The sequence below is a fragment of the Galdieria sulphuraria genome (assembly GCF_000341285.1).
Source record: "Galdieria sulphuraria unplaced genomic scaffold scaf_10, whole genome shotgun sequence".
Classification (NCBI taxonomy): Eukaryota; Rhodophyta; class Bangiophyceae; order Galdieriales; family Galdieriaceae; genus Galdieria; species Galdieria sulphuraria.
The window spans coordinates 45059-57768 of record NW_005178465.1 but is presented as its reverse complement, the minus strand read 5'-3'; the positions used below and the strand labels follow the sequence as shown (position 1 = coordinate 57768).

Below are 12710 nucleotides of genomic sequence, written 5' to 3'. Positions count from 1 at the left end.
CAAAATTTATAACGTTTCGCGGCTTTTGAGGTTACTGATTGATTAGTTTCAGTTTGCTACTTTTTCTATGAGGCTGACTGGGGATTCAAAAACTTTGCTTCCAACTATTTTAAGGAACCGCCCTCATCGCAAACGTCGCAAGCAACTTAGCACTCCTACTAATCTTCGTATTTTTATTGGTGCACTTGGTTGTACCTTGTTCTTTTCTTGTTTGGCTTTACCTACAGAAATCCGTGTAGCTGCCTTTGTCCTTTGCACAGTGGCTTTTGGAGGCTTCCTTTTTTCGTTATTTCTTGCCAAGTGGGTTCTTATGCAAGAGGAAGGAACCGAAGATATGCGTGTGGTTTCCGACGCTATTCGTATGGGAGCGGATGGATTTCTTAGGACACAATACGGTACCATTATACAGTTGACAATATTTTGTATGTTGCTTCTGTTTGTAATATATTTGTTTCGGCAAGTACCTGAACACTCCCCAGTGGGTTCTTTGTCTTTGGCTTGCACAACAGCAATATCTTTCTTTATGGGTGCAATATGCTCTGGAACTGCAGGTTTTGTTGGTATGTGGGTTAGCGTCCGCTCCAATGTTCGTGTTGCTTCTGCAGCTAGTAAAGATTGTCATCTTGCAATCTCCATAGCATTAAGTGCAGGAGCGTTTTCTGCTATTCTCGTTGTTAGTATGTGTTTGCTGGGTATTTTTATACTCTTTACGTCTGTTTCGTTTATATTGAAAATTCCATTTTATCGAATACCGATGCTTCTTGTTGGTTACGGTTTTGGTGCATCATTCGTAGCTCTGTTTGCACAACTGGGTGGTGGAATTTACACAAAAGCAGCAGATGTTGGAGCAGATATTATTGGAAAAGTGGAAACATCGATCCCAGAAGATGATCCTAGGAATCCTGCAGTTATTGCAGACCTTGTTGGAGATAATGTGGGAGATTGTGCGGTAAGTTTGCTTGCCATATGAAACGATGTCGACTCAATTTCAATGAAAGGGTAGAGGAAGTGATTTGTTTGAAAGTATTGCAGCTGAAATCATTTCAGCGATGATAATTGGTGGAGTTTTAATGGAACAAGCACAAGTTGGTGCAGGATATTTACTATTTCCCTTAAGTGTCCACGCTATGGATCTGTTAGTCAGCTCGTTTGGAATACTTTCTGTTCAGAGAGGTGATAATTGGGCTTATTTGGTTTCCATCTTGTCGAGACTGTCTTGTTATTTTTACAGAGATTTTTCTTCTGAGCACAATGAGACTTTTGAAAATGGCAATTCCCAAACCTCTGAGAATAATCCTTTTGCCTTGTTGATGAAAGGTTACCGAATCAGCGCAATTATAAGTGGAATTCTCATTATCTTTCTTTGTCGTTGTCTTCTTTATCATGAAGCAGCACCTCATGCTTGCTGGTACTTTTGTTTGTGCGCATTTATTGGTTTGGGAACAGGTTATATTTTCATAGCGATAACACATTATTATACAGACTGTAGTCATAGTCCAGTGGTTTATATTGCCAAATCATCAATGACTGGAGCCGGTACAAATGTCATTGCGGGAATATCAGTTGGACTACAGTCTACCTTACTTCCAGCAGTGACTATAACTTTGGCAGTCCTCATGTCATATCGTATTGGCCAGGTATGTAAGTAGAAGTTTTTAAAATGAAATCTATTTATTGCATGGAGAAAGGCTTCTGGACTTTATGATTCAAATGGCGAACCAGTTGGTGGCTTATTCGGAACGGCCGTTGCAACGATGGGTATGTTAAGCACTGCTGCATATATTCTTTCGATGGATGTTTTTGGTCCTATTGCGGATAATGCTGGTGGTATCGTTGAAATGAGCGCTTCTACATCTGACGTCCGAAATATCACTGACCAACTTGATGCTGTTGGAAATACTACCAAGGCTATCACGAAGGTAGGCAGTTGTACTAGTTTTGGGGTAGGGAATGAGATTTTTAACCATTTTTTAGGGTTATGCGGTCGGCACTGCAGCATTGGCTTCGTTTCTTTTGTTTACTGCATTTCTTGATGAAGTCATGGAATATTCAGGGTTACCTTTAGAAATAGTCGACATTGCAGTACCTGAAGTATTTTTTGCAGGCTTTATAGGGGCATCATTGGTGTTCCTATTCTCTGGGACGACCATTCGGGCCGTTGGTTCTGCGGCTCAGGATGTTGTAGCCGAAGTTCGGCGGCAATTTACCAACTTTCCTGGAATCATGAATGGAACACAGAAACCAGATTATCAAGCGTGTGTATCTATAGTAACTAAAGCTGCCTTGAGAGAAATGCTGATTCCAGGTACGGTCACCGTATTGTCACCGGCTTTTGTTGGCTACCTGTTCAAATTTGTCGGGACGCATGAAGATGATCCATTGATTGGTGCAAAATGTGTTGCAAGTTTCTTAATGTTTTCTACAGCCACAGGTCTGTTGCTGGCATTATTTTTTAATACAGGTGGAGGAGCATTTGACAATGCCAAAAAGTTAATTGAACGTGGTTTCTACGGTGGAAAGGGTTCGGACACTCATAAAGCCGCGGTAACGGGAGATACTCTAGGCGATCCTTTTAAAGACACCGCTGGGCCCTCATTGCATGTACTTATCAAGCTGATTTCAACTATAGCACTTGTATTGGCCCCAAGTTTTGTAAAAGGTGGAAAGACATGACTTATAACGAAAATTTTTGATGAAATGGGGCACTATAAAATATTTTTACATGATGTGTCAGTTATCAGAGACAGAGGCAGTGTCACTTGTGGAGTCACTATCATCAGAACTATACATTTGTTCTTCAGATGGTTGTTGCTGTTGTTTCAGCTCAGTGGAATCTCTATTAGAGGATTCTGGAACGGTACTCAACTCATTATTACCGCTTTCCTCTGCATGGGCAGTACTAGAAAAACCTTTATCGTCATCGCCTCCTATTAACCCTCCCCCACCACTCGTAGCACTTACTGTCTGGCCACTTTCTAAAGTCATGCCCATATCATAATTAGTTCCTTGAAGGTTTCGTAACTGCTCCCTCAAATTTTCCAATTCACTAGTTACTGATGAAGTCTGTGTGGTAAAAGTTTCACCTAATGAGGAACCCTTCTTCTTTTGTACTCGTTTCTGTAGTGCACTTTGTACAAATGCTTCCATTTCTCGCAACGTTCGGGTATCTAATGCATCTATATCTATCTCTATCTCCTCTCTATCGTTTACAGGTGTGGAACCTTTGTGACGCATGATAATTTGGACCACCTTTGCAAGTTTGTCACCAGGAAGCAAGTTGATATTATCTCCTAATTTACGTTTCTCTTCATATGTCATCGGCACATTCACGAGAGGGCTAGGAGACGAAGAAATATCTTGTGATTGGTATTCTATGCTGGAAGAAGCCATTCTAGCTTGCATTCTTTCCAGTTCCCTTATCTTCTCCTGTAATTTTTGTATAGATGACGATGGACTTTCTGCCGTCATGGATGCGTGTGAAGCAGCAGCAAAGCTACTATATGTTCGATGATTATTTCGATTCTTTTTATCTGTTGAAACAGTGGTTGTAGCAGCGCTTGTTGAAGCTGTTGGTTTCACTTTCGTAAAAGAATGATGAGATAACTTGTTTGAATTAGCTTCCGGAGGTGTTTTTCTTTTCATCGACGAAACATTCTGTTTCTTTACAGGTCTCTCTTGAACAGGACGGGATACCGACTGTCTTTTCTTCTCCTTAGACTTGAACAATTTTGTTTCGGGTAAGCTTCTGAGAGTAGCTTCCAACTTCCTTTCAAATGTTTCACTTAGTTTTGCTGCAGTAGTGTGATAGGGAGTTCCCTGCAAATTATATGTCATGGCATTTTCCCAAACAAGACGAACATCAGCCTTAAATCTTTCAAGGTCGAACTGTGGGTATTTTGGTAATTCTTCTACTGTTGGATGACGATACAATCCAAGTTCCATTCTGTAAAGTACGGTGCCTAAATCCATGGGGTGTTTGACAATTTGAAAGTATCCCGGAATTTCTTCAGAGGTGAATAACTCGTCGATTGGTTTGAGAAATGCTCGAGCATCCTTTCTTTCCATCAAGCTCTTCAATACATTTTTGCATTTAAAGTACAAGGGATCTTCTTTGTAGTCGCTACCAGGGGTATGTGGCGACATGATCAATTTTGCCGTATTTCGCTGGCTTCCAGGAGTTCGTGGTCGAAGCGAACGAGATGATTTGTCACGTTCCGAGTCTTGTGGCGATGAAGCAGCTCGACTCTCACTATATTCTCCTAGAGAGGCTGCCTGAATGTCTAGAGTCGGTGGTGACATTCTGTCTGTGTTTGATGGCTTCTCTATAGGACTGGATGAGGGAGTAATCTTCTTTTCCATGTACTTAAGCTTTCTAGACTCGACCTCGTTCAGTTTCGCTAGTAATGCCATCTTTCTTTCCAACTTCTCGTTCTTTCCGATAACTTTTAATCTTGGAGAGGAATTCGGAGCAGCAGCGTCGCCATTCTTATCAGTGAGTGCGTTTTCCTCTTTCAAAGGGCTTGTTCCCTCCCCAACTTGCGAACGTTCTACAGCTGTTGACTTGGAGTCCGAACTCACTGTGCGTTCTGATGTGCTTTCCATTTCCACAGCCACGTTGACGTTTGTGTCTTTTCCTTCGCTATTGTGGGAACCTTCTTGAGTTGTAGCGTGCTCTGCAACCTCAACCGGTCGGCAACTTTTAGCTACATTATCATCGTTTACATTTTCAGATTCAATAAAAAGTTTTTCTTCTTCTGAAGTCTTTGGTTTTTCTACTTGGGTCTTCGCACTCGTTGCTGAGTCGCAATTAAAAAGAGCATCTGTATAGATACCCCCAGTATCTTCGTGCTTCTCACTATCTACATTTTGTTTTTCACAATGATGATCACGATACTCTGAAAAGTCGACAGGCAGAGCTTCCGTGTGCTCCATTCGCTCATAATTCGAACTTGCTACAGCAGCCTCATGAGCTAGAGTTACCTGCCCTTCCAATGCTCCAGAAACGAATACTGGGGTGTCTGGACTTGCAATGACAACTTCCTCTTTCTTTTCCTTGTCCATGTCGTAGTGCGCAACCACTGACCCCAGTGAGCCCACAAGTGCGTTCGTCTCTGTCGCGTTTGACACATCTAGTTTATTGTGCACTTTTGAACCCCCTAGGACTACCCCCTGTGACTCTATCACAGTTTCATCTTCAGGGAAACCTGTAGGCGAGCTCATTATCTCAAAAATGATAAGATGATGGTAAGAGCTAGTTGTGTCCACCTAACGTTGGGAAAGCATCAATCGTTAATTTCGTCGTTCCCTGACCAAAGGATTCTTAAAAGGCGGGCTACCGGCGGGAGGGCCGAGTTCCCTTTCGACAGAAAGCGTTTAAAGCTTTTACAAGGATATTTTGGGTAGTTTCGGAACACAAAATGATGAAATCTGTTTTCTCATTATCAACCTTTTCTGTTGGATTTTTATTTTAAAACAAGACAACGATTTTGAACCTACTAGGAGTCTCTGTTTTCGAGCCTTGAAAGACATTCTTTTACTTGTGCTTCGGTATAGATCACAAATTTCTTCGTATCTATAACGAAAGTTGAGGAATAACAGGAATAAAGTTTTGATATAGCCAACCTGTTCTTACAGCGGCGACTTCGACATTATTACTTTCCACTTTCTCTTCCATTACTTCTCTCAATGTACGAAGAGCCAGAGTCTCTGCTTCTTTCAAAGTCATGCTTTTGTAATACGCCTCCTGTAACGCACTTTGGGCTCCTTCTGCTCCGGCACCAATAGCTTTTGCAAGCCATCGAATGTATCTTGCCAGATTCAACGTCTCTCTTTACCCAATCGAATATCAACTTACGTTCCTGACGGATCCGTATAAAAGAGAGCAGGACCCTTATTATCCACTCCTGCTATAAGAAGAGAGACTCCGAAGGGACGACTCATCATTTCCTTCCGGACGGTTGTTAAAGTTTTGTCAAGACAGTCGCAACACATAATATACCTCTTCTTTATCTTCATCGTCTTCAACACCTTCTCCAAAACGAAGTGCCAGGTCGCAAGTTGCCTGAGTCAAGCTTTCTACTGGCATAGCTTCATCAAAAGTAAACCTATTCTGCGCTCAACAGTGAATGGAGGTTGAAGTTAATTTTGTACCTATGATTTTGGGCTTCTACTCTGGCGTGCTCTATCATAGTTCTCGCATCCGCAACGAGGCCGCTCATAGCACAACCCACGTGTTCGTCCTTTACAAATGCCTTGAAAAGGTTATCCAAAAAGGAAGGCGTCATAAACCTACGATTTCTACAAGCTTTTCCACGCTATTAGGTTCTAGAAGTGGAGAAGAAAGACGTTTCTCCACCGCGAGTACTACACTGTTTTTATGGCTCGAGTCATTCCAGCTTTGTATACAAAGTTTTTCTTACCCTTCGGCCGTTTGTATACCAACCGCCGTAGAACCAAGCTTGATTGCTTCCATTGCATATTCCACTTGGAAAAGTCTTCCTTCTGGTGAAAACGTATTCACTCCTCTATCATATTCACTTCTTGTCAGAAACATGACTGTTACAAAATTGAATACCCAAAATCAATCAATGTGTCTGTCTGTGTGTGGTGAGAGAGAGAGAGAGATGTTTTGCCTTGGAGGCTGAAAGAATAGAGAAAAGATAACAAGAGTATCCATTCTTCTGTGTTTGTATCTATATGGAGAAATGAAATATTCAGTGTACCATTGAAATATAATCTTTCATATCAACAGTAACATCCAAGGCTCGAATGTGATTGGACCAACAAGGGACGGATGAAAACCTGTCCCATTATCCCTCATTTGGATATTGTCTTTGAGTTGTCTGTTGGCATGAGTACCAACAACAACTGGCAAGAAACTTTAAAAGATGGAAGGCATCTGTTGCCTTCACATATACGCCCTGAACATTATCAACTAACCCTGGAGCCTTTATTGGAGAATTCAGAAGCAGCAATCGAAGGAAAGGACTTGAATTTCTTGGGCAATGTAGTCGTTCGTCTGAAAATCTTGCAAACGACCAAGTAAGCTTTGTATCTGTGGACAAATATTTTAATATACTAACATATTATTAGTCTGATAACCCTACATTCGAAAGATTTGGAGTTAACCAAAGTATATTGTATCTTTAATTCCTCAGAAACTGTACCTGTCTCCGACGTTTCCTATGACAAAGAGCAACAGACTGTAAGCTTGGAGTTTCCCAAGCCGTTTGAAGCTTCTAGTGAAGTAACTTTATACATTGATTTTATTGGCTTTCTTAACGACAAGATGGTTGGCTTCTATCGAGCTAAATATAGGACGAAAGATGGAGAAACCCGTTTTATGGCAACAACTCATTTTGAACCTACAGACGCTAGATGTGCCTTTCCTTGTTGGGACGAGCCAGCAGTCAAGGCAACATTTGAAGTTACTTTGATCGCTCCAGCCGATAGAGATTGTCTTAGCAATATGAACGTCATTTCAGAACAGTACAATGACGCTGGAAAGAAAGTTGTTCGTTTCGAGAAAACTCCAATCATGTCTACCTATTTATTGGTATTCATAGTTGGAGAATTTGATTATATCGAAGGATATACGACAAATGGTTTACCTGTTCGAGTTTATACTGCGAAGGAATCAGCCCATTTAGGTGAATTTGCACTGAATGTGGGAATTCGAACTTTAAACTTCTTTACTGACTTCTTTGGAATACCTTATCCGCTACCGAAGATGGATTTCGTAGCCATACCTGACTTTGGCAGTGGAGCTATGGAGAATTGGGGTTGTATCACCTTTCGAGATATGTTATTATTAGTTGACCCTATGAATACATCTTCAGAAATAAGAACTATTGTTGCAGAAGTTGTCGCTCATGAATTGGCTCATCAATGGTTCGGAAACTTGGTTACTATGGAGTGGTGGACTCATTTATGGTTGAATGAAGGCTTCGCTACTTGGGCAGCTTACTTAGCAGTTGATCATTTATTTCCTGACTGGGAAGTTTGGAAGGACTTTGTTAGCTCAACCTTTGCTTCAGCTTTGAAGTTAGATTCATTAGCGTCTTCCCATCCTATTGAAGTAGACGTGAAAAAGGCTAGTGATGTTAACGAAATATTCGATGCAATATCTTATAATAAGGGTGCTTCAGTGATACGAATGTTGGCAGATCATATGAGCCTCTCCTCGTTCCAACAAGGCCTACAAGTCTATTTGAAACAATTCCTTTACAAAAATGCAACCACTAATGACTTATGGAAAACTTTGGAACAAGTTTCTGGAAAACCTATCGTACGTATCATGAGTCTATGGACAAGACAAACTGGCTATCCCTTGATCGAAATAAAACTGAATGAAAAGAAGGAGTTTATACTTGAACAAAAGCGTTTTCTGGCAAATGGAAAACCTGCAGGTGGTCAATGGACAGTGATGTTGCGCTACATTGTTTCCTCTTCACCTTCTCAAGTGAAATGTCGCTTGATGGAAGGTCCTCAAGAAGAGCTGAATCATGTGCTGGGGAAACAAGACAAATGGCTGAAAGTAAATGCCTACCAATCCGGTGTATACAGAGTCAATTACCCACAGTTTGTATGGGAAGCTTTGAGTGAAGCAACAAAGAATGGCGAGTTAGATGCCATGGATCGTTTAGGACTTTCAATGGATTCCTTTGCCCTTGCTAGAAGTGGTTTTTTGCCGACTTCAACTGCTTTGCTGTTGATATGCTCATTTAAAGACGAAACCGAATATGCTTGTTGGGTAAATTTGTTGTCCAATTTTGAAGGTCTTTCACTAGCATTTGGGACAAATGATGAGCATTGTAGTCAGTTATTGAATCGTTTTTTTTGTCATATTTTACGAGGTATTGCATCTCAGTTGGGTTGGAAAAGAAAGGAGGATGAGCAGCATTCCATTTCCTTATTACGTCCAAAGGTACTCCAGGCGTTGGTAGATTATCAAGATTCTCATACTATTGAAATTGCCAAAAAGCATTTTAATAAATATGTTGAGGATCCAAATAGCGTGGACACAGATTTACGGATAGTAGCTATGGCTGCTGCTGTATCACAGGGAGGAAGAGAAGAATATGAAAAAGTGAAAGAAATGTATGAAACCTTTACTTTAAATGAAGAGAAGGTTCGTTGCCTAAGAGTGTTGGGTCGCATTCCTGATCCGCAGTTGGCTGAAAAGATGCTAGACTGGAGTTGGAAACATGTAAGACCTGGAGACTTTATGTTTGCATTATATTCGCTTGCAATGAATCGACACAAGGGTCCACAACTTGTTTGGCATTATATGCAGACGCATTGGAATGATTTGTTAGAGAGATATGGAAATGGAGGAAATCATATGTTGAGCAACTTGATACGTGCCAGTACTAGTCGTTTGAGTAGCAAAGAAGACGCGCAACAAGTCGAAACATTCTTTCATGAGAATCAGGTTGAGGGCTGTGAAAGGATTATCGAACAGAGTATAGAAGAGATAAATGTAGTAGCGTCCTGGTATCAACGTGATAGAGAGAATATCTTAAGTTGGTTGAACAAATACTTGAATGAATAATTGGTTTGAATCCGAAAGTTGGCGTCGATCTTATCGACTTTTTTTTTGGGCGATTTCCATCCATCCCATCACTTGACATTAGCGGTTCAAGTGAGACCTCTTTGGAAAGTTTTTGTTTATTGCAATAGTTCACTTTATTCAATATGCCAAAGCCTAACGTCTCTTCCCCAACTGAACACTCCTCCAGTAAAGGAAAATATACCTCTTTCAACTTGAATTCCCTTCTGCCCAAACAGAAGCCTCACACTGAAGCAAGTGTAAAAGGTTGGTCTTTTATTCTTAGTCACGAAACTGGAACCTAATGCTGAGCTAAAATAGGCGTCGGAAACTCAAGAATGCAAGTCTTGGGGAAGTCTTCTGTACTCTCTAGAGCAGCACCTAAAGTTCCACTGCCGTTTAACCTGCCAAGCTTGAGAAAAGAATCTGCTGTGGAAGCCACTTCGGAAACGGAATATAAGGATGGAAAGGACTCCAGCCCACAAAAAGTGGAAACATCCAGACAAGAACAACCAAACTCTTATGCAACAGTTGCTGCGAGTAGGATGAAATCCCATAGCATTAGATATTCACCAACAATGAGTGGGAGAGCCTTTTTGGATACTGATGAACACTTCAGAGATTCTCAAGATAACAATCGGGTGTTGCAATCTTCACAATTGGATTCACAGAGGATTGATTTGCATGCAGATTCACAACAGAAGAATTTCCCGATTCTAAGTCACAGTTCGAAGTTGTCTGCCAGAGTTTCTATTTCACGAAATGATGCAGAAGAAGCTTTAGGAGTGCGACTAGCGCAAGGAAACTTGGATGAATTGAAGTCGGAAAAGTCTCCACAGAATGAACCGCAAGACGTTCGCAGCAATAGTAGAACGAATGAGCGGGTCTCTTATTCAACAGAAAACGAGATTTTCTCAGAATCAGAAATAGAAAGGGAACAAGGAAGTTCGCTTAAAGATAAAAGGCGAGTAATATTAAGAAGACAAGAGGAGACCAAAGTTTCCACAGGACAAGAAGAACAAAGTTGGAAAACGGAGAGAGATGGAGATTTTGCTGTGGAGTATGGAATATCCTACAATGAAGGTGAGCCTCTATATGAGTCAGACACTATTACGTATGGAAATCGTGAAATGGCCGGACCAAGTTTGAACTCGGGCTTTTTATCAGATAGCAATATGACTTCAGGAAGAGAAGTCCAGAGAAGTGAGTAAATTGAGTAACTCTCATCCTCTCGAAAAAATAGACTAATCACTTGGATTTGTAACTTTTAGATGATTCTATAGCAGATAATGAAGCCAGTCGAGTGTCTCTCCCAAATTACCTGCGAGAGAGACCATCTCAAGCTTCCAAGGCTCGCTATTCATCGTCGAGAAAAGGAATGAGTGGCAGATACAAACATACTTCAAGTTCAAAGCTTAAAGGGCATCGTCGAGGAATATTTCCTGAGAATCTTGGTCAGAGGACTTGGAGAGTGGTTTCAGATCAACGGACACAAATGATGGAATCAAAGCGGAAAGGTTTGTATTGCTTAACTATTTGTTAAATTATCGCAGCCGTTTGAGTACCTTTTTAGAATATGTTGCCAGCGACTCATTTCGTAAGGAAGGACGATTTCGCGAAGAAAAGACTCAGGTATATCAGGATAGTTTACCTCGTTGGTCAGAAAAATCTTCCAGTTTTGTGCCTAAAGCCACATCTCAGAGTAAAGAGGCTTTCAGTAGTTCGAACGACGGAAATTTATCAGAGATAAATAATATTGAAGAACTCTTTGAAGATGTGTCTCTTCAAGAAACGCCTGTACATCCTCAGGAGCAGGAAATCAACGTGGATTTAGTTTCTTTATCAACGGAAGGGACTCAAAGGGAATATCGTAGCAATGAGGGAAATAGGAAAGCTGAAGATGAAATGAATGTTTCGTCTTTTTTAACATTTGGTTCATTATTGTCAGATTTGAATGCGTTGAGTGATTCTTCGGATTGGAATAGTCCAATATTTGATTTTCAAAGTTCGACCGACAAAGTCCTATCTGATGATCTGTGGGGTCAAGTCAACGGTGCTTTAAGGTCTATTCAGTCTGACTCCAACTTTGGAGTTGACAGAACTTCCAGTATTCCAATCTCCAAGCAGAAACTTCATCAGAAATTTAGTCGAAAGAGGTCTATTCAAAATGGAAGAATTCATAGAAAGAAAGTATTTCCAACAGAACGCGATATTTCAAGTAAATCGAAGAAGAGCAGCAAAGTGTGGATGGCAAAGGAGTCCACTTCCCCTTTTCTCGACAAACAACAAACTGAACGGCATGAAGGGAAAACTGAATCGCTTAGTGTTGGAGAAGTTGAGCAACTCACATTTATCGATGCAGCTGGCAAGAGTCAAAGTTTGACTTCATTCACAACTATGAAACACAACAACAAAGTATCTCCGAAATGGAGGAAGATGGACTCTCCTTTTGCACATCCGAGAGCAACAAGAAGTAGTCGTGCACCCAAGGAATGGGTTGCAAAGCATCCTAAAAATGTTGATCAACAACATTTAGGCGCGAGTACAGTTGTGTCACCGCAGAGTCAAGAAGAGCCAGATAAGAGCACATCTATATCTGCCACGCCGAGACGTAAATGGCATTCAAATTCAGTGATGCGAAAGAGTTCAGGTAATGCCAGTGGAAGGATAAAGTCACAAGAGGTGTCCAACCAGGGAAATAATCCTATTAGGTGGAGAAAAGTGACTGAAAAAAGAACATCAGATGAGACTACAAACTTGGATAGACAAGAAGTGCGATTGTTTTCTTTGAATGGCTATCGACCGCATTCATCGAAGACATGGAGTAGAGGGAGATCACGGAGTGTACAGTATGTTCCTAAGAATGCGTAATTGGAAAGTTCTCATCAACCTAGTTTTTAGTAGAAATGTTTAGTTACTGAAATATTTGGTTATTACGAAGCCCCATACTACCAATCCTTTTAGGGAATCTTTGCATCATCGCAAATTATTTTATCTATGTAGAGTTCTGTTTTTGGTAAGAATAGAATGTGTAATAAAATTGGTTCACAAGTATACGTGAATGGGAGAATACTATAGGAAACCTTACAGATATTGAGCAAGTTTTTAGAAATTGTTTCGGGTCTCTTATCTTAAGGCATATTTTGATTTTGATTCTTGT

General features: G+C 40.8%; 5 protein-coding genes across 5 annotated transcripts; 3 read left to right on the top strand and 2 right to left on the bottom strand.

The window, feature by feature from the left end:
• The first annotated feature begins 28 nt into the window (after nt 1-28).
• Gasu_15900 (H+-translocating PPase (vacuolar)) lies at nt 29-2703 on the top strand. Its single transcript, XM_005707549.1, has 4 exons — nt 29-949; nt 999-1637; nt 1689-1919; nt 1975-2703. The coding sequence occupies exons 1-4, from the start codon at nt 68-70 to the stop codon at nt 2671-2673; spliced, it is 2451 nt and encodes an 816-aa protein (XP_005707606.1). The 5' UTR covers nt 29-67; the 3' UTR covers nt 2674-2703.
• Nucleotides 2704-2707: 4 nt separating this feature from the next.
• Gasu_15890 (bromodomain-containing protein 3) lies at nt 2708-5228 on the bottom strand. Its single transcript, XM_005707548.1, has one exon. It carries the CDS (start codon nt 5218-5220, stop codon nt 2731-2733), a length of 2490 nt encoding a protein of 829 aa, XP_005707605.1. The 5' UTR covers nt 5221-5228; the 3' UTR covers nt 2708-2730.
• Nucleotides 5229-5277: 49 nt separating this feature from the next.
• Nucleotides 5278-6598, bottom strand: Gasu_15880 (20S proteasome subunit alpha 5). The gene is made up of 7 exons (XM_005707547.1): nt 6420-6598; nt 6293-6368; nt 6151-6239; nt 5999-6104; nt 5855-5946; nt 5623-5807; nt 5278-5572 (listed from the first exon to the last, which is right to left on the bottom strand). The coding sequence occupies exons 1-7, from the start codon at nt 6551-6553 to the stop codon at nt 5496-5498; spliced, it is 759 nt and encodes a 252-aa protein (XP_005707604.1). The 5' UTR covers nt 6554-6598; the 3' UTR covers nt 5278-5495.
• Nucleotides 6599-6808: 210 nt separating this feature from the next.
• Nucleotides 6809-9603, top strand: Gasu_15870 (puromycin-sensitive aminopeptidase). The gene is made up of 2 exons (XM_005707546.1): nt 6809-7041; nt 7093-9603. Exons 1-2 carry the CDS (start codon nt 6851-6853, stop codon nt 9551-9553), a joined length of 2652 nt encoding a protein of 883 aa, XP_005707603.1. The 5' UTR covers nt 6809-6850; the 3' UTR covers nt 9554-9603.
• Nucleotides 9604-9628: 25 nt separating this feature from the next.
• On the top strand, nt 9629-12703 carry Gasu_15860 (uncharacterized protein). The gene is made up of 4 exons (XM_005707545.1): nt 9629-9817; nt 9872-10753; nt 10822-11067; nt 11124-12703. The coding sequence occupies exons 1-4, from the start codon at nt 9697-9699 to the stop codon at nt 12419-12421; spliced, it is 2547 nt and encodes an 848-aa protein (XP_005707602.1). The 5' UTR covers nt 9629-9696; the 3' UTR covers nt 12422-12703.
• The last annotated feature ends 7 nt before the right edge of the window (nt 12704-12710 follow it).